Source organism: Typopeltis vanoorti, chromosome 20 (assembly GCF_054136105.1).
Source record: "Typopeltis vanoorti isolate ZY-2024b chromosome 20, IOZ_Tvanoo_1.0, whole genome shotgun sequence".
Classification (NCBI taxonomy): domain Eukaryota; kingdom Metazoa; phylum Arthropoda; class Arachnida; order Uropygi; family Thelyphonidae; genus Typopeltis; species Typopeltis vanoorti.
The window spans coordinates 82499532-82525419 of record NC_143568.1 but is presented as its reverse complement, the minus strand read 5'-3'; the positions used below and the strand labels follow the sequence as shown (position 1 = coordinate 82525419).

The window sequence follows — 25888 nt, the reverse complement described above, 5'->3', positions numbered from 1 at the left end:
ATGAAGATTTTCACCACTAAAGAGTCATTTGGGCATATACCCAGAACAATTGAGTGCATGTCCCAGATGGTTGCACAGAATGTGCCATAACACTCAGAATTCAGAGAGGTCATCATCCATGTCAGTGATGGTTTGATGAGGGATTTCATATCAGAGGTATCCAAGATGTATTTCTGCAAGAAAGGGGTCAAAACCTCAGCCAAAGTGTATCAAGAAACTGTGCTGGAACCAATGGTACGGTCCCTGAACAACACATTGTTTCATGGTAGGCAGTAGACCTTCCAACAGGACTCAGCCCCCTGCAGAAAAGGTAAGGACCACACAATAGTGGTTGGAGGCGAATGTGTCTGACCACATATCATCATCTGATTGGCTGTCTGAAGTCCCAATCTGAATCTGTTGGACTTTGTGGTTGGATATTGAGAGGGTCACCTGCAAGAAATGACACCCCAGCATCGCCAGCCTGAAGGTGAATTTCAAGCAAACAGTGGCAGTTTTTCTGTTGGATGCTATGCCTACCACCACCACCACCGACATGTGGCCTCACAGATTTCAGGCATGCGTGAAGACAAAAAGGAGACATTTCAAATATTGAGTGCTGCTATACGCATGTTATAAATGTAGTTTGTATGTGCTCAAAGCTGTGAGTGATTTACTGATAGATTAAAGGTTTATGTGCTGTTCGAGTTGTAACAGTATTTATGGCTAGACTAGGTATTATTATCAAAAATTCAGAAGTCGAGCATCTTCTCTAGTACTAAGCATATATTTTTTAACTTGCTACTCATATTCACACAACATGAAATGCTGAAATAAGGAGCAACCATAATAGATAATCAAATTCCTGATATATACCCTCAAGAGGTGTGTGAAGGATATTATAACAATATTAAATATAGTTTACATTAACAGCAACTTCTTATCAACAATTTCGGTCCATATTACTCTTATTACTTATAAGCATTTATATTTTCATATCTAATATTTCAGTCTTCTAGGGTACTTCTTGAATTGACACACATAGATCTTGGTCTTCTTCTGCCATCTTGACATCAAATATCTGTTTTACAAACCCTTCCTCTCCCATTCTGTTTAAGTGACCACTGCTTAGATTAGCTCTGCTAACAGATTCTTAAATACCAACAATCTCCAGGGGTGTACCCTCAATTGTTCTGGGTATATGCCCATATTTAGTTCCTTCTAAATATCCTAATTTTTAACATGATTCTGCCATTAATGCCATCTGTTCGATCCCTTCATTTTTCTCAAAACTCACACATCTGTAGTCTATAGTCTTTCAAGCTTTATTCATGACCCATTTCTCATATACATAAGTTAAAACTGGCTTGAACATTATCTTATACACAACCAGTTTAGTGTTTTGACTAATTTCTCTGTTAATCTATATAAATTTATTCATATCTGACTGACTCCCTACCATATCCGCTTTCACATTCACACTTAAGTTTTATTTATCTTTTTATGGATGGATGCCATGAGAGCTCTAATCCAACTATCTGGAATTTGACCCTATGAGGCCGTCTGAATTATGCAATTTAGCTACTGTACAATTTTTATGCATCCATTTGAACATCTCTGGTAAAATATCATCTACTCCAACTGCCTTTTCACATTCAGGTTTTTTGCTGGCTTTTATCTCCAGTACTGATATGTACAACTGATTGCATTCTTCTTGACTATTTTCTACTGCCATTCAGTCACTGCTTGTTTCATTCAACAGTCTTTCAAAGTAATTACTCCAGAATATCTTTATCTTTAGTTTTCATGTCACCTTTATCATATCTGGTTTCTTTTTATTCTTTCCTCTATTTCTAAGCTTTTTCAATACCTTCCAGAATATTTTGCCACCTTTCTGATATCATCATCATCAAATTCCTGCCATGTACCCCCAAGGGGTGTACAGGATATGATAGTACTACATGAAAAATTTACATCATTACTAACTTCCTATCTACAATTTTCTTCCAAATCAGTCTGTTACTTGTCAAGATTCCAACATTATCAGATCTTGAAAGTTTATTTTTCACTTGGTTAGACTATAATAAATTTAGTTTAATCCTTTATTCAAGTGTGAGCAAACAAAGTTTGCGCCTGAAAGTATCTCCAGGACTGGGGTAAGGTAGTACAACACCAGGCAACTCGTTGCAAAGGTGGAGCAACGAGTTGCCTGGTGTTGTATCTCCAGGACTGGGGTAAGGTGAACCACCTTACCCCAGTCCTGGAGATACTTTCAGGCGCAAACTTTGTTTGCTCACACTTGGATAAAGGATTAAACTAAATTTATTATAGTCTAACCAAGTGAAAAATAAACTTTCAACATCTTTCTCTAAATCCAGAGTAATTTAATAAAAAGGTGACACACCGTTTGGCAACTCCTATAGGTAGAGATGACCTTGTTAATGCTTCTGCCTGGTATCTCCAATTGGGCCTGGCTCCCACTGAAGAGACCTCAATAAAGGTCGAAACTAGTCTGGGTAGTGGCCCTTCCATTAATGCATAACATTATACATATCTGCAAGGAGATGTGTTTTGCATTATGGGAGATACTGAGATAGGAGTGATGTTAGCTTCCTCCAACTTTGCAACGAGTTCCCGGTGTTGTACCACCTTACCCCAGTCCTGGAGATACTTTCAGGAGCAAACTTTGTTTGCTCACACTTGGATAAAGGATTAAACTAAATTTATTATTATCAGATCTTATATTTCTATCGTCTAAGGCACTTTGTACTTTGTCTAATCTTTCCTCGCCCATTCTGTTTAAGTGACCATACCACCTGAGATTACCTCTGCTAATGCATTCCTGGATGCTGACAATGTCAAGTTCTTTCCTAATGTCCTCATTTTTAATATGATATTGCTATTGATGCCATCTGTTCACGCCTATAATCTTTCTCAGGACTCTCATATCTGCGGTCTGTAGTCTATGGTCAAGTGTTTTACTTCTGACCCAGCTCTCAGATCCATAAGTTAAAACTGGTTTGAACACTGTCTTGTATACAGCTAATTTAGTGTTCCGACTAATTTCTCTCTTATTCCATATGAATTTATTCAATTGACTTCTTACCATACCAGCTTTGTTGATTCTGTTGTCTATTTCCATATTTAATTTACCATCTTCACTAAAAATCGTGTCTAAGTAGCTGAAATATTTTACTTATTCCACAGGTTCTCCATTCACAACACAGTTGACATTTTCAATGATTTAGCCTATTTTCATTGTCTTTGTCTTTTTATTGTTGACCTTCATACCATATCTATTACAACAGTTATTCAATTCGGTCAGAGAATCTTGCAGACTTGTAGCGGATTTATTTAGAAGTATAACATCGTCTGCATAAAGCAAAGAACTGACATTAACATCTCCAATTTTAATATCATGTTTAATACCATTTTCCTTCATAATGTGATCCATATAGATAATGAATAAAAGAGGGGTTAATGTACATCCTTGTCTCACACCAGATTTAACATTAAACCGTCTTCCTGTACTTCCTTCAATTCTAACTGCCGACTTACAACTCAAATACAGACTACGTATTGCTTGATATAATGCCCCATTGACACCATATAACTGTAGTGTATTGAATAGCTTCTCTCTTGGCACCTTGTCATATGCCTTTTCCAGATCGACAAAACTTAAATACAAATCTTTGTTATATTCCCATGCTTTCTGAACTATTTGTCATAAAGTGAAGATCTGATCCTGACAGCCTCTATTTGGCCTGAATCCAGCTTGTTCGTCACCAATTCTTCTCAACCGTTTCTCAAGTATACTTGCATATATCTTACCAGAAACACTCAGTAAGGATATACCTCTATAATTCTCACATCCGGCTTTATTTCCCATTTTATATATGGGTACTATGAGAGCTCTACTCCAATCATCAGGAATTCGTCCCTCTGTCCAGGCATTCTGAACTATGCAGTGCAGCCACTGTAAGACTTATACCACCATACTTCAGCATTTCTGGTAGAATATCATCTACTCCTGCTGCCTTTCCACATTTCAAGCCTTTGATGGCTTTATCTACTTCAAGTCTGGATATGTATTCCTGACTGCATGCCTGGTCAGTGTTTTTTTATCACTGCTTGTTTCATATAGCAGAGTTTCAAAGTAATTACTCCATACTTCAAGGATATCTTTTTCATCCGTTTTCGTGTGACGTTTATCATTTCTAATTCCTTTTACAGCACTTTTTCCTCCATTCTGAAGCTTCTTCAACAACCTCCAGAATATTTTACCATCTTCCACCTTCTTAATATTTATTTTCTATGTTCTTGCCAAAGTCCTCCCATGACTTCTGTTTAGTGAGTTTTACACACTGTTTAGCTTTCTTAACATTTGTCTCTGTATTCTCTAAGAGCACAAGCTGACTTATTTGCCAGGAACTTTTGATATGCTTTCTTCTTTTCCTTCACTGCCTCTTTAACTTCCTGTATTTTTTTCTATCCTTGCAGACAACCTCACCACATGCCTCTATAGCTGAATCAATCAGGGTTTTCTTCAAGGCTGGCTTCACCACATGCTTCCCTGGCCAAATCAATCTTTTCTTCAGTCTGCACTGAATATCCAAGATTTGTTTCTTGTCTTCAAACTCATTTTTTTCTAGAATATTTAATACTGGGTCTACAGTTCAATCTGAAAGCAGCTCAACTTTGATTTGTTTTAAAACTTTCATAGACATTTTTCTTTTCAATATAATATTCAGTTTTATCCTGTTCAAAATTAAATGGTGATCACTTCCTACTTCAGATTCCCTTTATATTCTTGTATCCTGAACTAGTCTGAAATACTAGTTCAGGATACAAGACACTTTCATTGTTGACAGTGATGTCAACAATAATATAGTTAATGAGGCTTTTCTTATGTTTTCTCTTTATGTGAATTTTTGCACATCTTTATGCCAGAACACACTGTTAGTAATCACTAGTCCAAGTCCTGAACATAAATTCAGCAGGTACTTACTATTATTCTTAGCCTTTCATCACAAGATGAGGATTAGGCATTAACTGAGAAGTCCTAACTAGTTCTCTAAATTTTTTAAAATGTTGTGGAGATGTCTTTCTAGTTATCTAGACTGTCAAAGTCTTACATCGGTTTTCCTTTAAGTATTCATATTACTGGCTTCTAATTGAGGATTTTCCCTTTTCTTAAGCAATTAAGGCTAAGGTGTAATATGATATGATATATAATTTTTTTTTTTTTTAACTATTCCATACTTTCCTTGTTAATGGTACTAGTGATTTGGACTAGTGATTACTAACAGTGTGTTCTGGCATAAAGATGTGCAAAAATTCACATCTTTATTCACACATTATCACACATTAACTATATTATTGTTGACATCACTGTCAACAATGAAAGTGTCTTGTATCCTGAACTAGTATTTCAGACTAGTTCAGGATACAAGCATATAAAGGGAATCTGAAGTAGGAAGTGATCACCATTTAATTTTGAACTGGATAAAACTGAATATTATATTGAAAAGAAAAATGTCTATGAAAGTTTTAAAACAAATCAAAGTTGAGCTGCTTTCAGATTGAACTGTAGACCCAGTATTAAATATTCTAGAAAAAAATGAGTTTGAAGACAAGAAACAAATCTTGGATATTCAGTGCAGACTGAAGAAAAGATTGATTTGGCCAGGGAAGCATGTGGTGAAGCCAGCCTTGAAGAAAACCCTGATTGATTCAGCTATATTATTATGGAGGGAACACTGATTTGTGCCAATACAGTTAAAAAAAAAAAAAAAAACACAGATCATTTTTTAAATTGCAATGTGGTAAACGTTTTTTTTTTGATTCAAGACTTTATATTACTATTAATATAACCAGCTTGAAAAATGCCCATTTTGTTGATTATCAATGACTTTGTTGTAATGAAATGTGAATCAATGAGAAGACAGGATATACACACCTCATTGTTTTAGTATGCACTTAGTCATACCTAAAGGTAAATTAATTGTGACACAGCATATTAAAACAGATACTGAGCAGTATTAGGTTATTTCTTCCTCAGTGATGAAATATGCAGAATTTGACTGTTGGCAGTGGATATTAAAAAACTCAGAAAGCTGGGAAAGAAGTATTTATTTGTCCAAAATATTTCTTTATATAGATTCTATCCTAAATGCTTTGATTATTTTTAGAGTTGCCACTGTGTCATATCACATTACTGGCCCTCTGTCCATGTAATGATGTTTTGGAACCAATCACAATTCCAAAACACATTAATATAGTTAAGTGGAGATCTAAAGCTTTTATTTTATTGAGAATTTTTATGATACTGAATGTTTTCAATGTTTCAAGACATTATAAATGTTAGAAGTGAAAACATAGTGAAAAATAGCTAATGTCCTTAATTTCAAAAAAAAATAAAAAAATAAATGATCTTATAAAATGCATAAATTTTTCTTCACAGACTGATAAGCACACTAATACATTAATTAACATATTTGCTTCATTGCTAGTAGCTATACAGGGTAAAAATTAGCAATAGCATTAACAAAAGATTATAAATTGACCAGATCTGGAAATAAACACACACGACTATAATATATGATGCAGCCATGGTAAAGTGCATGTAGACTAATCTAACTAGTGAGTTGGTATAAAAATTTCAAGCCATGAATATAACCATAAAAGGTAAAGATTTATTCTTTTTGTATATTTCAGAATAATACTCACTCACTTAAAGAGTTATATACCACCTATGTGATGAAATAAATTCATATGATAGCAATGATTTTACCTTTAAAACTGGAAAAATAGGACCATAAAATTCCTCCACTAATTCGGCTCGCTGGGCGGCATTAGCATATTCATCATAGAGACATTCTACAATTGAACTGGCTTCCTGATGGATTAAAACAAAATATGAATGAGTAGTATAATAAGAAAATATACCAAAATACTAATTAACAACGAACAAGTCATAGTATGGTATGTAATTAAGTTTTGAGGAATTAAGACATATAGGTCAGCCTATTTATCATCACAATCAGCATCATTTCCTGGCATATTCTTAAAAAGATTTAAAGATACTGTGTTCTAACACAATTAAGATTGCATTAATTGTTTCCTGTGAACAATTATCTTCCTGTAGAAGATAACTATTTACTAAAAACTTACGACTTCATACTATTATTAATGCAATCATAAAAGACTGCAAAGATTTATTTCTTTTTCTTTTTTTTGTATGTTTTAGAATTACCACTCCTAGGATATACCACCTATATGATGAAATAAATTCAAATGATATCAATGATTTCAAATATCATCTGTTTATCAATCTTCTATTTACTAATTCTGTTTCCTGTTTACACATCTGTTTACTAATCTTCAACCACACATTTTGAAAATGGCCTTCGACATAATTTCTCGCTATATATAATTGTAGCAATGTATGTACTCCTTCAGAGTACATACATTGCTATGATTCGAAATTACAGATAAACTTTCATATATGTAGTTTCCTGTCGCTGGAAACTACATATATGCTGGAGATATATGTAGTTTTTTAGATATATAAACTTTCATATATGTAGTTAGATGCTGATTGTGTTTTATCATCACAATCAGCATCATTTCCTGGCATATTCTTAAAAAGATTTAAAGATACTGTGTTCTAACACAATTAAGATTGCATTAATTGTTTCCTGTGAACAATTATCTTCCTGTAGAAGATAACTATTTACTAAAAACTTACGACTTCATACTATTATTAATGCAATCATAAAAGACTGCAAAGATTTATTTCTTTTTCTTTTTTTTGTATGTTTTAGAATTACCACTCCTAGGATATACCACCTATATGATGAAATAAATTCAAATGATATCAATGATTTCAAATATCATCTGTTTATCAATCTTCTATTTACTAATTCTGTTTCCTGTTTACACATCTGTTTACTAATCTTCAACCACACATTTTGAAAATGGCCTTCGACATAATTTCTCGCTATATATAATTGTAGCAATGTATGTACTCCTTCAGAGTACATACATTGCTATGATTCGAAATTACAGATAAACTTTCATATATGTAGTTTCCTGTCATGAATCTGCTGTTTAATTTTCAGATTGGTTCTTAGCTAAATCTATATGTTAAAATTCATTTGAATGCAGCCTTACAAACTGCTAGCTAAATTTTAGCTGTTTTCCTCACTTGTTCCATATAAGCTTATTAAACTGGTCCCCAAGTGCCATTAGAATATCTTATTTAATCTATAATCTATTTCCAATATCACTAAAAAGTGTCTTATGTAGTTGCATTTTATTTGGTGTAACTTTCATTACTGAAAATTTAACTGTTTTTGAATCTTGCTTATTTTCATATAAAATTTGTTACAATAATTCTTTAATTTAGTTGAAAAGTCTTAAAAATTTATAACTGATTTATTTAAGAGAATAACATCATAGTTAGATGTTAATTTTGAGAAAACTATGCCATGCCTTGGTATATCGGATGGAAATTTAAAATTATGGGGAACGACGCCCTCATGGATAATTACTATAACATAGTTAAAACATTTATCTGGATCTGGAGAATGGAAACAGTAGCTAAACCATGGAAAGGAGGAGTAAAATAGCTGACCTGGTTGGCCGAGTAGTTAGCATATCCTCTCTCCAGCAAAAAGGCTACGGCTTCCAATCTTGTGGTGGACATGGATGTTGTGATTGTCTATGAAAATATTAGTGGTGATGGCTAGCAGTAGATGGCGTTGGTGTAGTTGCGGTTCACTGTAGTTGGTGAATTGAGTGGTAGAGACAGAGAGCTGTGGAGTAGGTGCCCTCCCTCGATGAGTCTTTGGACTCCCTGGAGGTGTCACGTAATAATAATAATAATAATAAAATTATCTGGAATATTCTCACTTGGCATTGTTGTAATGTCAAAGGACAAGAGATTGTGAATGGCTGAGAGGATGTCACCTCAATAGTGTATCAGAAGGAACTGGTGAAGAAAAAATCCAGTGTTGGGTGGGTGACGAGGACTCTTGAAAAGTCTTAAAAATTTATAACTGATTTATTTAAGAGGATAACATCATAATTAGATGTTAATTTTGAGAAAACTATTCCATGCCTTGGTATATCAGATGGAAATTTAAAATTATGGGGAACAAAGCCCTCATGGATAATTACTATAACATAGTTAAAACATTTATCTGGATCTGGAGAATGGAAACAGTAGCTTTTTTCATTTGTTTCAATTGTTCATCTCCTGACAAAGTTCTGGTCAGGAGATGAACAATTTGCTTTAGGTTACTGCTTACAGCAAATACTTCAGCTTCTCTCCCAGCTTAGTCAGTGGAATTGGAAAAGGGGAGCCAAATAGAGTTGTGGACTAAAGTCCAGTGAAGTCCACCATAGCATTTTCTATATGAAATCATTCATTATCAAAGCTGGTTAACTTAGATTCTACTGATTTATTGCAGAAATTTTACTTCTTATAATTTGTAACTTTTATACCATTTCAAATTATTGAATCAGAAGGGAAAACTTTGCCACTTCTGTACGAGACTTGTTCAGCTCACCTTCAATTAAAAAGTCCTTAGAAGTTTTTTGCATTCTAGTGTTCTTTTATCTGAATCATATGTAATTGTTTTGTCACTGAAAGCAGTCTGATTTAAACAAAACTGAGATAATATGAAAAAATTTTTGAAGATCCCAAACAGCCTATCTGAATAAGATCCAATAAATCAAAAGAGAAATGTTATATGCACATGGACAGAATGACAGACTGACATGAATAAGCATGTAAGTATTTTGCAAAATGCATCTAAAAATATCCCAGAAACTTAGGATTCTTCTCTCATAGAAATAAATTGGGCAAAGTACATTTGTTTCTTCACAGAATTAATAATCAGACACACCAATCACAGCCATTACCAGTAGGCAGCAAAATAAATAGATCACTAGAATACAGACAAGCCTTGTGAGCACAAAAATGAGTCAGAATTAGAAATATTTCATCTTTCCCTATCAGTATAGTATATGGTTAGTGGAATGTATAGCACTTCCTATCATCTCTCTTTCTCTGATGAATGGGTATATTTCATCTTTCCCTATCAGTATAGTCTATGGCTAGTGGAATGCATAGCACTTCCTATCATCTCTCTTTCTCTGATGAATGGGTAGGTCTGAATCCCATGATGGACATGGAAATTTGTGAATACAGCTGATTCCTGGCATAGCATCATTATCATGGCAGAAACCTTAAGAGAGCTATAGTTTCTGAATTCAGCTTTGAGATAATGCTGGATTTAATATCCACTTGATTTATATTATTTTGCATCGCCGAAATGAAGCCTTTTGGCTCTTTATTTTAGTGAATACTTTACGCACCAACTGAGAGTTTGCTTATGAAAAATACACCTCTCCAACACTTTGATTCCTTAGTACTGAATGAGAGTTTTTGCTCTCTTTAAGGTTTCTGCCTGGTCTCTGAGGAGAACCAATCAATTCGAACTAGCTGTCAGGCGAGTGAAACCTTATCAGAATGGACAAATAGGAGGCAAATATATGGATTTGGGCAAAGCAATTATGTCTCCTATAAGGTCTGGCTAGGGCAACTCGTAAATGCCGGCGAGTGTATTCCTGTAAGCTCTCTGGTCAAGTTTCGTACGAAACTTTTATAGTTTCTGTATTCGACTTTGAAATAATGCTGGATTTAATATCCGCTTGATTTATATAATTTTGCATTGCTGAAATGAAGCCTTTTGGCTCTTTATTTTAGTAAATCATTATCATGTGTTATTTCACAGAGAAAAGGTCAGGTCTCAATCTCCTTCACTTTTGATAACATTCTTCTCAACAACCAAGATCAGTTTTATCTTTTCTTGGATTGACTTTAACATCTAGTCTATCCTGTATTGCATGTACACAGACTCTTCAGATTCAAAAAACATTCTTCATGCTAAACATTTCTTCTACTCAACTCAAACTTTTTTCACTTGGCTTATATTATATAATTTCTTGCATAAAACAAGAAATTATATTCTTGTTTTAATCCTTACCCAAGTGTAAGCAAACCAAAGTTTGTGTGTAAAGAAAGCACCTTCATGATTGATCTACTTGTATATAGGGACTGTTGGCTTCACATCAATTGCCTTAGTATCCTATAATGCAAAGCAGACTTTTTTCCCAAATGTGTGTGTGTGTGTAGTGCTATACATTAAGGGAAGGAGAACAACCCAGAACTAGTTTCTATTTTTACTGAAGTCTCATTATCATCCTAGAACCAGATCCAGGACAATACCAATGCTGAATCAATGTAGAAGTCATACGTTTTGCACATACAAGTAGTACAACAGCATATCACCATATGAATAAAACACTCTAAGGGAAAGCTGTAGAAATTTTTTCTTGTTAGCTTTTCTTATAGAAATTATATTCTTGTTTCAATCACTATCTAAGGGTCAGCAAATAAAATTTGTATAAAGTATCTTCACAACTAGTCTACATGTAAACAGAGGATGTTAACTCCTCAATTACGTTGGTATTCCCTAATGCAAAGTACCATTCCTTTCAAATGTGTATACTGTTATGCATTATGGTAAGGATCACTATCCAGAGTGGGTTTTACTTTTATTGAGAATTTCATTGGTTTAATATCCTCAGGGTTCCAAAAACTCATAAATGACATAAAAAGGTAATTTTCTCATGCAGCTCAAAAAACTCTTACAAATCTCTTTGCTTCATCCAAAATAGTATGACAAACCTCAGTTTAGCAAAGCCAAAAGCAAAACCCACTATATGACAAGCATGAGCTCTGCATGGCCACAGACAAAGCCCACCCATTCATCCAGGGATAGGAACCTTCCAGGGCAACTATCAGATGAACATTATAAAGATTTCATTAGTGAGCAGTGGAAGATATCAAGGTTGAATTAAGGTAAAAATCATATATTTTCCATATACAAATGGTAAAATGGCATTTTACCTTTATATTAAAATACTTTCATAGAAACCTATGGGAAGTTTTTTCACACGATTATAAAGTATATTATACTTAAATATATTCTTGTTTTAATCCTTATCCAAGCATGTAGAGACTGTTGACAGATACGAAAACCAGTCTGAGTAATGATCCTACTCATAATGCACAGCAAATACATGTTCAAAAGGAAGTGTGCTTTCTATTATAGGATATTAAGACAATCAATGTGAAGTCAACAGCCTCTACATAAAAGTAGACTAGTCATTAAGAAACTTCACATGCAAGCTTTGCTGCTTACCACTTAGGTAAGGACTAAATCGAAAATATACTTTCTTGGGAGAAATATAATATAACAAGATATAACAAATAAATATAATAAATAATAATATATATATATATATATATATATATATATATATATATATATATATATATATATAACATGAATATGATTTATTGGGATTGCTTATGGGTCAAAGCTACAAAACTGGAAGGAGACATCCACATAGCATTTAAGAAATGTAGAGAAGGATAAATAGATAGAGAGATGGTATTGAATATCTTTTTGTCAGAAAATTTCATGTATCTGTTCCAAGCAAATAAGTGGATACTAAGGCAAATCCTTGGCATCTGTCCCTGTAAGGCACATTTTTATTTTGTTTGTTCATTTTTCATGAATGTCCCATTATGTCACCACAGTATGTATTCCTCTGTTTTTAAAAAAACTTTCCATTCATTTTTAATCTAATTTAGTTACAATTCAGTTATAAATTCCTCACATAATTATTATTCTTTTACAAATCCGATTTCTCTTGTAATTTATTATTCCTTCATGAGTTTGGTTTATAATTTTATATTTACTGTCTCAAATTTATGTTCCAAAAAATTTTAAAGTTAACAAGACAAAAACACAAAGACCTTCCCCAAGGTATGTCTGAAAATACATCATTCATGTTTTAGTTTTTTATTCATATAAATCACAGGAAAAACCAGTGTTTCTATATGGGGATGAACCTTAAGAATATAAGGATTTGCTATATTATATTGATTGTATTTTAGAGGAGCAACATGAAAAAAGTTCAGAAAGATAGCATCTAACAAAAATATTTATTTCAATCAGGAACTTTTTATAAGTGCTCTACTTGCTTTTTTAATAAAACACCAATTTTGGATTTAACTCTAGCAGAATATTTTATTTTAAGAATAATTTCATTTCATTATATAAAAAATACTCTTACAATGTTTCTGGCAACATATACTTAAATTAGATAACTGCAGAAGTTCTTTGTAACTTAAATGAGTTACTGAGATTTACAGAATATCTTCAAATGAGAAAAACTGATCCATAGTCAAATAATAAAACAACTCTAACTGATAAAAATTAATACATAAAAAGTGAACAATGAAACCAGTGGAATTTAAAATAGTATTGAAGTGACAGTATAAATTTAGAACCAGTTTTAAATTGCTGTTTTCTGTTAATTAATATAATAAAATATAAAATGCTTACTTTGCGTGTACTTAATTCAACCACATGTCCACGAAGTGATTTCAGAATGTGTTCTTTCTGCTCTTTTGTTCTACAAAGTAAAATTTTTCAATTAAGAAAAACTAACCAACATAACAAATGTTAATAACAGTTAGATAACAGTATACAACATAATTTCTTGAAATGTATTATGTTAAATTGTAATAATTACTGTGAATATGAATAACAATACACAAACATGACATTTTTCTCCATTGTACAGGTAACCCTAGTATAATGCGGTACTTATACAACGCAGTCTATAAATTGTAGTAACCCTTGTTCAATGCGGTTTTTATAAAAACATGGTCTACAAATTGTAGTAACCCTTTCTCTTTTCATGTTTTTCACCATGCGACTTGAAAATCAAATTTTATTTTATTTTATTTTATTAATAGTTACTAAGTTATAACAAAAGAATTAACTTATAAATATAATTCCTATTCATGCATCACTGATTTGTAATAATAAAAAGAAAAAGTGCTCATTTTAGCAATCTGTTTTCAATGAACATTATAAATTTAAAAAATTAAACTTAAAAAAAAAAAGTTAAACATTTCATGAAATGATATATTTAGTCTATTTATTATTTATACTACCAAAATAATGAGGTGCTTACCCATGCCTTATCATCTTTAACAGGTAGAATTTAGAAAATGTTTCTTTAGCCAAAGTAAATATAGAATCTATAGAGGGAAATGAATACCATATATAAATTCTCAGAAAAGAAAAATATTAAACAGAACACACTCAGAAACAGCAGTATTACATAATTCTCACTACACTAAACATTATTATAACGTACAGCCTCACTATAATAAACTATTCCTCTATGGGTCTGCTACAGTGAGAAGTAACTATAAATTCTTGTAGACAAGCTTAATTGTTAGACATACGTCTAATTTTTTAGGAAATTAAAATGTAAACTAAATTATTAATTATAAAAACTTTAATTAATAACCATTTATATTTTGGCAATGTTACATTGCCATCTTCAAGTATCACAACACAAAGATATGTGCATGAAGGCACTCACACTAAGCAAAAGAGGCTTAGTCTGAAGAAAGGCAACTGAAGTCAGTCCTAGAGTCCTAAAAGATGCTCCCTAGCAAGCTAAATTGGGTTGTCTTAGCCATTGGGCTGACGATCTTAGAATGTATGCTTCCTAAATTTGTTGTGGTTTGGGAGGTTTTTCAGAGCTGAGGCTGATTCAAGGAATAATCTTTCATACTTGTACTTGATGCAGTGTAATAAAGTGGCCTTCTTCCAGCATATTCTGTGGTAGGTGTCTAATGCATGGTCAACAAGTCTTGAGTGGCTGTATCAGAACCAAATGTAATCCTTGTGTTTGAGTATCCTGTTCTGCCATAGTAGAATACTTTGCAACTGCAAGGGACCTGGTAAGAGATGCCAATTTCTTACGTGGTTTGTAACTAGTTGCGAGTTCATATTTTCTTAGAATTTTTGTTAGTTTTTCGGATGTACCCCAGATATATAGAATGGTGATAGATTTAAAGTAATCTATGAAGAGGGAGGGGGAGGAGGGGGGCAGTGGTCAACTGGTTTTAATACTTTTTGTATTTTTCAACACCCAGAAGAGGGCACTGTTATCTGAACTGATTAATTTTGCACTGTTATATAGGATTTTTATAATCCCATAGTGGTGGGAGAGAGGAGGTGACTGCTGGTAAATGTCTCTACCTGTATTTGTAGGTTTTCCCTACTCTGATTACATGCCAGCCTGATGGATCCCTGGCTTTCTCTGTTTACAGAAAAATCCATCAGGCTAGTGTGTAATCAGAGTGTCTAGGAAAAGGAGACTGTTGTTGTTCTCCTTTTCCAAGGTAAACTGAATCCTCAGGAGTTGATTGTTTAAGTGTGCTGAGAAATTGTGGAGTATATCTAGGCCATGTGGTCAGAGTTTTTTTATGTGTGAAAGTTTGTTGTCAGTATATTGTGTGAGCACTTTGGCTAAACATTTCACTAATTTGTATGTGAGGAAATCGGTGCCATCCACAATGAAACACAACGGTACGTTTCGACTATGGATTTTTGGTAGTCCATATATCTGGGGGGGATTGTGTTAAAAGGTTTTAATCTGTTAGTCACTTCCACAGGCCAAGAGGTAACCTTCTTAATAAGCCTATGGAGTGTTCAGATTTGAGTGCTAGTGTGATCATATTCTATAGAGAGGTAGGTAGAACGATCTAAAAGTAACGAAGAAAGCTTACCTGTGTAATCTGATTGGTTTAGAACCACAGTAGCATTTTCCTTATCTGCTTTAGTAATTACTATTTTTTTTTTGTTGCTTTCATTTCTTGCAGAACTTTGAATTCTTCTTTTGATAGATTGCTTTTTGGTGGTTTGGGTAAGAACACTGGCTATATCCAGTCTGCTATTGTTGGCAATATGGTTGAGAAGGCTGAGGATACTTTGTCCTATCTGTATCATTTTTTTTCTGCAGGGATCTTTTTGGGTGTAATAGCGAAATTGCGGCAATGCATGAGCGTGCTGATTGCTTCAGGGCAAGGGATGATAGATTTATTACCGTGTTGAGAGGAAGTTCAGGTTTTCCAGACAACTAAATCAATTAGCCTTTTTAAAACACTGCTGGGATAATATTTCATTGGTCTTTCCCAAGACCAATGAAGCTATTTGCGCGCTAAAAGTAAAGCTTGCCGCTACGCTGAATGTCTACCTTTAGACAATCCTTGCTGATGTCTGAAACATTTCACCAGAAAATGAATTTCAAAGAATTTGATGTCAACACATTAAAAAATTTGAAAGTTTACAAAAGAACACAGCTTCCAAACCTCAACTATCTCTCAACATGGTAATAAATCTATGATCCCTTACCTTGAAACAATCAGCACACTTAGGTGTACCACAACTTCACTATAGCACCTAAAAGATCCCTGCAGAAGAAATGATACAGGTAGAACAAGGTACCCACAGCCTTCCCAACACATTGCCAACAATATCAGACTGTATATAGCCAGTGTTCTTACCCAAGCCAAATAACCAAAATGCAACAAAAATATAGTACAGGAATACCTCGATTATCATGGTTATTGTTGCCACGAAAAATACCGCAATATCGAATCCGTGATAATCGGGATAAATAATGCTTGTAAAATGGGTGATCAATGCCAAGGATTTTTCAAATCTATTAATTAAATTTTATATATCAAGTAAAAAAGAAATGTGTTAAACGTGTTAAGTAAAAAATGAAGGTTCATTAAGAAAAACAAGATTATTCTTTAATCTTTATTTATATATAAGAAATACATACAGTACATACAATTATTCTTTCTTGGATAAAAATTGGTGTAGAGTTGTCTGGTGGAATTTTTTCTTTCTTTTTTCTTAATATAAAACTCGGTAGCAATGGATGGAATTTTCAATTTCCTGACGAACTTTTCAGTGATCGCTATTCAAGATTTTTGTTCTTTAAAATTTTCAGCAATTCTAAACATTTTGTCCATTTCTTTGAGGGTAAATTCCTTCGGTGCCAAGTCAATTTGTTCGTCATTATCATCGATTTGAGCATCGTAAGCACCTTCTCTCGAAGTTAATTAGGTCTTCATCATCCAGCTCCTTATCATGGGACTGAAGCAGGTCCTGAACATCACCTTTTTCAATTTCTTTTAGTCCTAGATCGAAGCCAAGCTCAGTTATGCCATTGATAACATGGGTTACTTCATTTTCAAATCCTTTAAAATCATTTGCACAATGAGTAATAATTTTTTGCCACGCCGCTCTCAGATTACTAGATGTTACTTCACTCCATGCTTCCTTGACATTCTCAATGCAATTTTTGATATTGAATGCCTTCCAGAATTCTGTCAAAGTCATAGCTTCATCTCCTGTAGTCTTTTCTATTGTTTGTGAAAAAATTCTTCGTAGGTAGGTAATATGCCTTAAAGGACGTGATTACACCTTGATCCATTGGCAGGATGATGGAAGTGGTATTAGGTGGTAAATAAATAACTTTTACATTTTCGCACAAATCATTCAGTGCTGTTGGATGACTAGGTGCATTATCTAACATCAACAAGATTTTAAAATCAAGATTTAATGACTTGCAGTACCTTTCAGCTTCAGGACAAAAACAGTTTTTAAACCAATCCTCAAAAATAGTTTTCGTCATCCAAGCTTTTCTATTGAATCTCCAATGAACAGGGAGAAAATTTTTATCTAAATTTCTAAGCGGGCAAGGATTTTGTGAACGATAAATAAAGTGAGGCTTCATCTTGTAATCTCCAGAAGCATTGCCACATAGTAAAAGTGTTACGCGCTCCTTCGAAACCTTGTAGCCAGGCTGTGATTTTTCATTTTTGCTAAAAATGTTTTAGTGGGCATTTTTTTCCCATAATAAGCCTGTTTCTTCAGCATTAAATATCTGATCATCAGTATAATTTCCTTCTTCCATGATCTGATGCAATTCACCAAGAAAACTAGCTGCTGCTTTTTCATCGGCACTTGCAATTTCACCTTGTACACGAACACTATGAATGCTCAACTTTTTGAACTGATCAAACCACCCTGAACTTGCAGAGAAAGTTTCTTCCACTACTGACGCCAAATCATTTTCGCTTTCTAATTGTTTTCTTTTTAAGGTTTCAAACAAATTCAATGCTCTTGTTTTTATAGTCATTTGACTAAGAGGAATTCTCTTTTGGTTACAATCTTCTATCCACACTGACAATAGCATTTTCATTTCAATCATAAGATGGCTTCTGTTTCTCGTAGTTTAGGACACAGACAAGGTCGATGCACTCTGTCCTAGTTGCTTATAGTTTGCAGCGTGGTCTGAAATATGGCGAACAGTTGATTCATTTAGACTGTACTCTCTTGCAATTTTGGCTTTGGTTATGCCTGCTTCATACTTATCATATGCAACATATCTTATCTTCTAAGCTGATCACTCTACGTTTCTTCTTGATATCTGTAGACTTGAAATCATCCTTGTTTCTTTTAGCATTCATTGTAGGGGTAAATAACGAGAGAAATAAATATCCACATGTACTTCAGGCAAGGGCGGATAGTTACTGGTAAGTGGTGAGAAGGCGCCATTGGATAAAAACGAACTCGAACTGGTTGCATATGTAGTGGGCTACATCTCGCAGCTGCGATAATTCAAATTTGGAGCGCAATAATTGGAATTTTGGTATCAAATTATAAACCACGATAAATCGAGAATCACGATAATCGAGGTATTCCTGTAATTACTAAAGCAGATAGGGAAATACTACTGTGGTTCTAAACCAATCAGATTACACAAGTAAGCTTGCCTCTTTACTTTCAGATTGTTCTACCTACCTCCCTACAGAATATGATCTCAGCAGCACCGAAATCAGACCACTCCATAGGCTCCTAAAAAAGGTGACCACTTAGCCTGTGGAAGTGACTAACAGACTAAAACCTTTTAACTCTAGACACCCACCCCCCTCAGATATACGACTACCAAAAATCCATATGCAAAATGTACCATTACATTCCATTGTGAATGGCACTACCCTGCCACATACAAATTAGCCAAACGTTTAGGCAAAGTGCTCACACAATATACTGACAATAAACCTTCACACAAAAAAAACTCAGCTTACTTTAAAGCCAGTATAGAAAACCTCTCACTCCAAGACACTGACATAATGGTCAGCTTTGATGTCTTCCTTATTCACCAATGTCCCATTCAAAGATATCTTAGACCTCATCCAAGCCAAATTTCCTCCCGCTATCTCAGCCCCATTTCAGTTCACAATGAACTCAGGCTATTTCGTTTGGCAAGGAAAAATTCTATAAACAGATAGAGGGGACAGCCATGAGTTCTCCACACCCTCCACCCCTGGCCAACTTCTTTATGGAAACCTTTGAAGAAAAAGCCTTAAACTCTGCCCCACATAAACCCACTGTCTGGTTAGGCTACGTAGATGACATGTTCACCATTCGGCTGCATAGACTAGATACACTCCATAATTTCTCAGCACATTTAAACAATCAGCACCCAAGGATTCAGTTTACCTTGGAAAAGGAGAACAACAACAGTCTCTCTTTCCTAGACATTGATTACACAAAACCTACACATACAGATGAAGATATTCACCAGCAGTCACCCCCCCCACCACATTCCCAACACTATGGGATTATAAAAACTATATAACAGTGCAAAATTAATCAATTCAGAAAACAATGCCCTAACTACTGAACTTAACCATATCCTTAACACCTTCTTAGCCACAACCCCCCCCCCTCTTCATAGCAGCGATTACTTTAAATCTATCACCATTCCATATATCTGGCGTATAAAAAATTAACAAAAATCCAAAGGAAATATGACCTTACAGCCAGTTACATACCACATAAGAAACTGAATTGACATCTCTTATCTGTCCCACAAAAGATCAGCTACATCCCCTAGACCAGTGATGGCAAACCTTTTTACCCAGGTGTGTCAAACATCTTTTTGTTTTAAATATTGACGTTGTTGATGTGCCACTTGCATAAATGCATTATAAATTAAACTACATAATCATAGATGGTGACTTATACATATCATATTAGGCTATTTATTTAATAGGACATTGATATAAAATCTATGAATTCATATAATACAATTAATTTAATAAACTGAAATAATATGAATTCATAGATTTTATATCAATATCAAATTGTTGCTGAGTACTGGTAGAAAGTTTCTTTATAGAAGGGCTATAGTGTGTACATTTTAATGCTACACAGGCAACGTTTAAAACCTTGCTCCATCTATTTCTCCCTTTCGATTTGATATTATTTAAGGCAGAAAACAGAGTTTCACAAGAGTATGTAGAAGAGAAAATTGTTAGAAGAGCTTTATCAAAGATTTTAAGAGCATGAAAGTTTTCGGGAAGGCTATTCCACACGCTTAGAATTTCACAGTCTGAATTTTTACACATGGTATCATGCAGGCATTCCCGCTCAAGTTCTTCTAATTCATTTCTAAGAGCAATAAACTTTCTTTTCCAGATAGGATTACACTGGAAGTCGGCTAGCATTTCTAGATATTTTAAATCCAACCACTCAGAGTCATCTAATTTAAGATACATGAATTCTGTTTCATCAGGATGCTTTATGAATTGGATTGTTTGTTCCAACATCGAAATTGCTTAAATCTAGAAGAAAACTGCTCAGTTACTGACTTTAGAACTTCGATAAATTGGTTGATATGTTGTTCACGATTTTTGGGACTGGTTTCGTTAAAACAATTTTTCACTTTTGGGAAATACTTAAAATTGTTACTTTCTAAATCAAGTTGAAATATTTTGAGTTTATTCTCAAAGCTCTTCATTGTGCCAAACATAACATCGACATATTTTCCGAAACCTTGCAATTGTATATTAAGTTCATTCAGGTACAATGAAAAATCTGTGAAAAACATCAACTTATGTTTTTATATTCTGAGCCAAGCAGAATTGTTCAAATGAGAAAATTCGTGCTCCATGCCCTTCATATTTAAATATAATTTAATTTCATTTAAACATTCAACAAATTGTTCAAATACTTGGCCACGACTCAACCATCAAATATTATTGTACATTAATATTAACAGACCATTGTACACTGATCCAACTTTGCTTAAAAGTGAATTAAATTCTCGTTTGTTTAAAGCTCTGGCAGCAATAAAATTAGTTACCTTTGTCACAATTCTCATCACATCATCCAAATCCTTTAAGCCTGATTTTGCACACAGTGTCTCCTGATGTATAATACAATGGAAACAAACCAGGGGATGACCAACATATTCTGTAAATTCTTTGATAAAACCGACATTATGGCCAACCATATTAGGCCCGCCATCAGTTGTAATCGAAATTACTTAATAAATCTGTTTCTCACGGAACACTTTAACAACACAGTCGCACGTGTCTTTACCTGTCGAATTCTGAGGTAAATTTTCTAACTTTATCAATTCCTTGTGCATAGAATCACTGTGAACATACCTTGCAATAATAGCCAATCAAGTTGATGACGTAATACCTGTAGTTTCGTCGAGACAAATGGAAAAACAATGGCATGAGTTCAAGTCTTGTATTTAATTTTCTATACTAGCATTCATTGATATAACTCTGTCTTTAATAGTATTCCCACTTAATGGTAACTCTTTCGTGCGCTTTACAATAGCTTCCTTATTATGAATGTCCTCAAATAAAAATGGTGCGCACTTTACGAAAGCTTCTTTAATATAATCACCATCACTAAGTGGTTCCCATTTTCAACAATAGTATGTGAAATACTGTAACTTGCAGCTACTAAATTTGAAGGTCCTGAAACAAATTTAATTAAAATGGTTGGTGGGGTAGCAGTGTTCACTTTACTTGGCCACTTTGTCTGTTTTGAGGGATGACAAGATTGTGATTCTGCCAGTTTTAGATGTTGCGATATGTATTCTTTCTTCAAAAGTATTTTCTAGGAGCCATTTGTGCTAAGTTTCAAAATGTCTTCTTACATTCCAAATTCTACTCACAGATACCACACAATTTGCAGAGAACTTTATCGCCTCTATCAATAACACCATATTGTTCAGTCCAGGCATCTTGGAAATTTCTTCCACTTCCTTTTAGTGATAATTTTAGTTTTTTTATTAGTGCTAGCTATCATTGCAAAAGAGTTCACAAATTAAAAAAGAGCACGATTATATACAGTGGTAATTAAGCAGTAATAATTAATAAGAACTAACAATTACTGGATATGAATTATACACCAGCAACTCAAATTACTTAAGTGGCAGGCCATGCAAGACTACCACTACTTCTTCTTTCAGCAGGGTTGCCAGATTTATTACCAGTATGTTCGTAGAAACCTTGTTACGTTTTACTCTCTATGATGCTACTAAATAGCAGAAATTTAGTAGATTTTGTTGGAAGTCACCGTAAGTTGTTACTATTTGCATTATTTAACATTTACTGAATTTATTGCAACTATAAAAATGTTTTCATTATTTTCTCAGATAAATTCAATATTTAATGCTGCGAATTATATTTTCTGTTAAAGTGGTTTTAAATGTGTTTAGAACTTGTATTACTCAGTCGAGAGACTTGGAATGCATGCACAAACGAATTTCACACAGAAGTCAAATGAAACTTTAAGTTTATAATATATAAAGCACGTATTTATAAGTTTGTATCATATAATATTGATAATAATTTTTATAAGTTTTTATAATATCATGTGATGACTACGCAGAAAGAAAGAAAGAAAACGTAAACTTAAAACGCACGCTGTTTATAGGCTAGTTACAAAATAAAATAGAAATAAGCTAACTACAAATTATAATTCTTTCAAAGAATTATATTTTATAGTTAAAATATAAAAAAAAAACATAAAATATAAATAAAAAACCCAAACCTACCTTCGCCTTAACTGAGAGCGATCTTAAACAATTTATCACAGTTTTTTCGTCAGAATACCAATATTTTTCAACATCCAAGGTGTATCACCTGAAACTCTCAAGTGTGTCAGTGCTGACACGCATGTCATAGGTTTGCCATCACTGCCCTAGACCTACCAGGAGTATACCAGGTCTCTTGGAGTTGTAAACTGTCCTACTATGGCCAAACAGGAAGGACAGCCAATATCAGGATAACCAAACACAAGGACTACATCCAGTTCCAATAATACAGCCACTCAGGACTTGCTGACAATACAATGGACACCCACCACAGAATATGCTGGAAAAAAGCCACTCTACACAATAGCAAGTACAAGTATGAAGGTTTATCCCTTGAATCAGCCTCAGCTCTGAAAAACTTCCCAAATCTCAACAAATTTGGGTGTATAAGACTGCTCCAAATTTGGGAAGCATGCATTCTAAAATTGTCAGCCCAACACTCAAGACAATCCAATTTAGCCCGCTGGGGTGGGGGTATCATTTAGGACTCTAGGACCAACTTCAGTTGCCTTTCTTCAGCCTCATTTGCTTGGTGTGAGTGCCTGTGTGCATACATCACTGTTTTGTGATCCCTAGAGATGGCAATGTTACACTGCCAAAATATAGGTAGTTATTGATTAAAGTTTTTATAATTAATAATTTAGTTTACATTTTCATTTTCTAAAAAATTAGAAGGAAATATACTAAAGTAAAAGGAGGCTCTGCAGCTCAGTCTACAATGATGCCTTTTAGCTGGAAAGACTTGGATATGAATCCATCTAGAATGCAAAGAACCTTTAAAAAGTCTTTTCATTTTAAAGTGAGTTAGCTAGTCCCATGTGGAGGTGGCAGGAATTTTCCTAATGGAAGATTGTGTTTTTCATCTTACAAAACAAAAAAACTGGCCCCATGCACTGAAATGACAAGCATAGCAGATTATGTAAATTATCTTATGTAAAATATACAGAATTACCACCCAGTCAGGACTCTAAACCAGTTTCTGGGAAGACAAGTTACTTGGCCATGAGAGGCCACTGAGTAACAAGAGCACTGGGAGAGTAAAAAAAAAAAAAAAAGGTACAGTACAATATAAAAACTTTCATCATCATCATCAAATTCCTGCCATGTACCCTCAAGGGGTGTACAGGATATGACAGTACTACATGAAAAAATTACATCATTACTAACTTCCTATCTACAATTTTCCTCCAATTCAGTCTGTCACTTGTCAAGACTCCAACATTATCAGATCTTATATTTCTATCGTCTAAGGCACTTTGTACCGTATCAATCCACCTATATCTTGGTCTTCCTCTGGGTCGTTTTCCTGCCAACCTGGCAGAGAACACTTGTTTTGCTAATCTTTCCTCTCCCATTCTATTTAAGTGACCATACCATCTGAGATTAGCTCTGCTAACGCATTCCTGGATGCTGACAATGTCAAGTTCTTTCCTAATATCCTCATTTTTAATATGATATTGCCATTGATGCCATCTGTTCATGCCTCTAATCTTTCTCAGGACTCTCATATCTGCGGTTTCTAGTCTTTGGTCAAGTGTTTTACTTCTGACCCAGCTCTCAGATCCATAAGTTAAAATTGGTTTGAACACAGTCTTGTATACAGCTAATTTAGTGTTCCGACTAATTTCTTTCTTATTCAATATGAATTTATTCAATTGACTTCCCACGATACCAGCTTTGCTGATTCTGTTGTCTATTTCTATATTTAGTTTACCATCTTCAGTAAAAATTGTGCCTAAGTAGCTGAAATGTTTTACTTGTTCCACAGGTTCTCCATTCACAACACAGTTGACATTTTCAATGATTCTGCCTATTTTCATTGTCTTTGTCTTTTTATTGCTGACCTTCATACCATATCTATTACAACAGCTATTCAATTTAGTCAGAGAATCTTGCAGACTTGTAGCGGATTTATTTAGAAGTATAACATCATCCGCATAAAGCAAAGAGCTGACATTAACATCTCCAATTTTGATATCAGGTTTAATACCACATTCCTTCATAATGTGATCCATATAGATAATGAATAACAGAGGGGATAATGTACATCCTTGTCTCACACCAGATTTAACATTAAACCATCTTCCTGTACTTCCTTCAATTCTAACTGCTGACTCACAACTCAAATAAAGACTAAGTATTGCTTGATATAATGCCCCATTGACACCATATAACTGCAGCGTATTGAATAGCTTCTCTCTTGGCACCTTGTCATATGCCTTTTCCAAATCAACAAAACTTAAATACAGATCTTTGTTATATTCCCATGCTTTCTCGACTATTTGTCGTAAAGTGAAGATCTGATCCTGACAGCCTCTATTTGGCCTGAATCCAGCTTGTTCTTCACCAAGCTTTTCTTCCACAATTCTTCTCAACCGTTTCTCAAGTATACTTGCATAGATCTTGCCAGGAACACTCAGTAGGGAAATACCTCTGTAATTCTCACATTCAGTTTTATTTCCCTTTTTATATATGGGTACTATGAGAGCTCTACTCCAATCATCGGGAATTCGTCCCTCTGTCCAGGCTTTCTGAACTATGCAGTGCAGCCACTGTAAGACTCTTATACCACCATATTTCAGCATTTCTGGTCGAATATCATCTACTCCTGCTGCCTTAACACATTTCAAGCCTTTGATGGCTTTTTCTACTTCAAGTATGGATATGTATTCCTGACTGCATGCCTGGTCAGTGTTTTTTATCACTGTGCTGTCATCACTGCTTGTTTCATTTAGCAGTTTTTCAAAGTAATTACTCCATACTTCAAGGATATCTTTTTCTCCTGTTTTCATTTCACCTTTATCATCTCTAATTCCTTTTACAGCACTCTTTCCTCCATTCCTAAGCTTCTTCAACAACCTCCAGAATATTTTGCCACCTTCTTGATATTTATTTTCTATATTCTTGCCAAAGTCCTCCCATGACTTTTGTTTAGCTAGTTTTACACACTGTTTAGCTTTCTTACATTTGTCTC

General features: G+C 34.1%; 1 protein-coding gene across 3 annotated transcripts in view; it reads right to left on the bottom strand.

The window, feature by feature from the left end:
* peng (Pumilio and CPL domain-containing protein penguin) overlaps nucleotides 1–25888 on the bottom strand; it is a 204022-nt gene that overhangs the window by 116370 nt on the left and 61764 nt on the right. For all 3 annotated transcript variants that reach the window (XM_090410312.1, XM_090410310.1, XM_090410311.1), the window contains exons 6-8: nucleotides 14107–14173; nucleotides 13470–13539; nucleotides 6773–6877 (exon numbers count right to left, since the gene is read on the bottom strand). In XM_090410312.1, the coding sequence (XP_090266438.1) occupies nucleotides 6773–6877; nucleotides 13470–13539; nucleotides 14107–14173 (242 nt within the window). The remainder of the gene's footprint in view (nucleotides 1–6772; nucleotides 6878–13469; nucleotides 13540–14106; nucleotides 14174–25888) is intronic.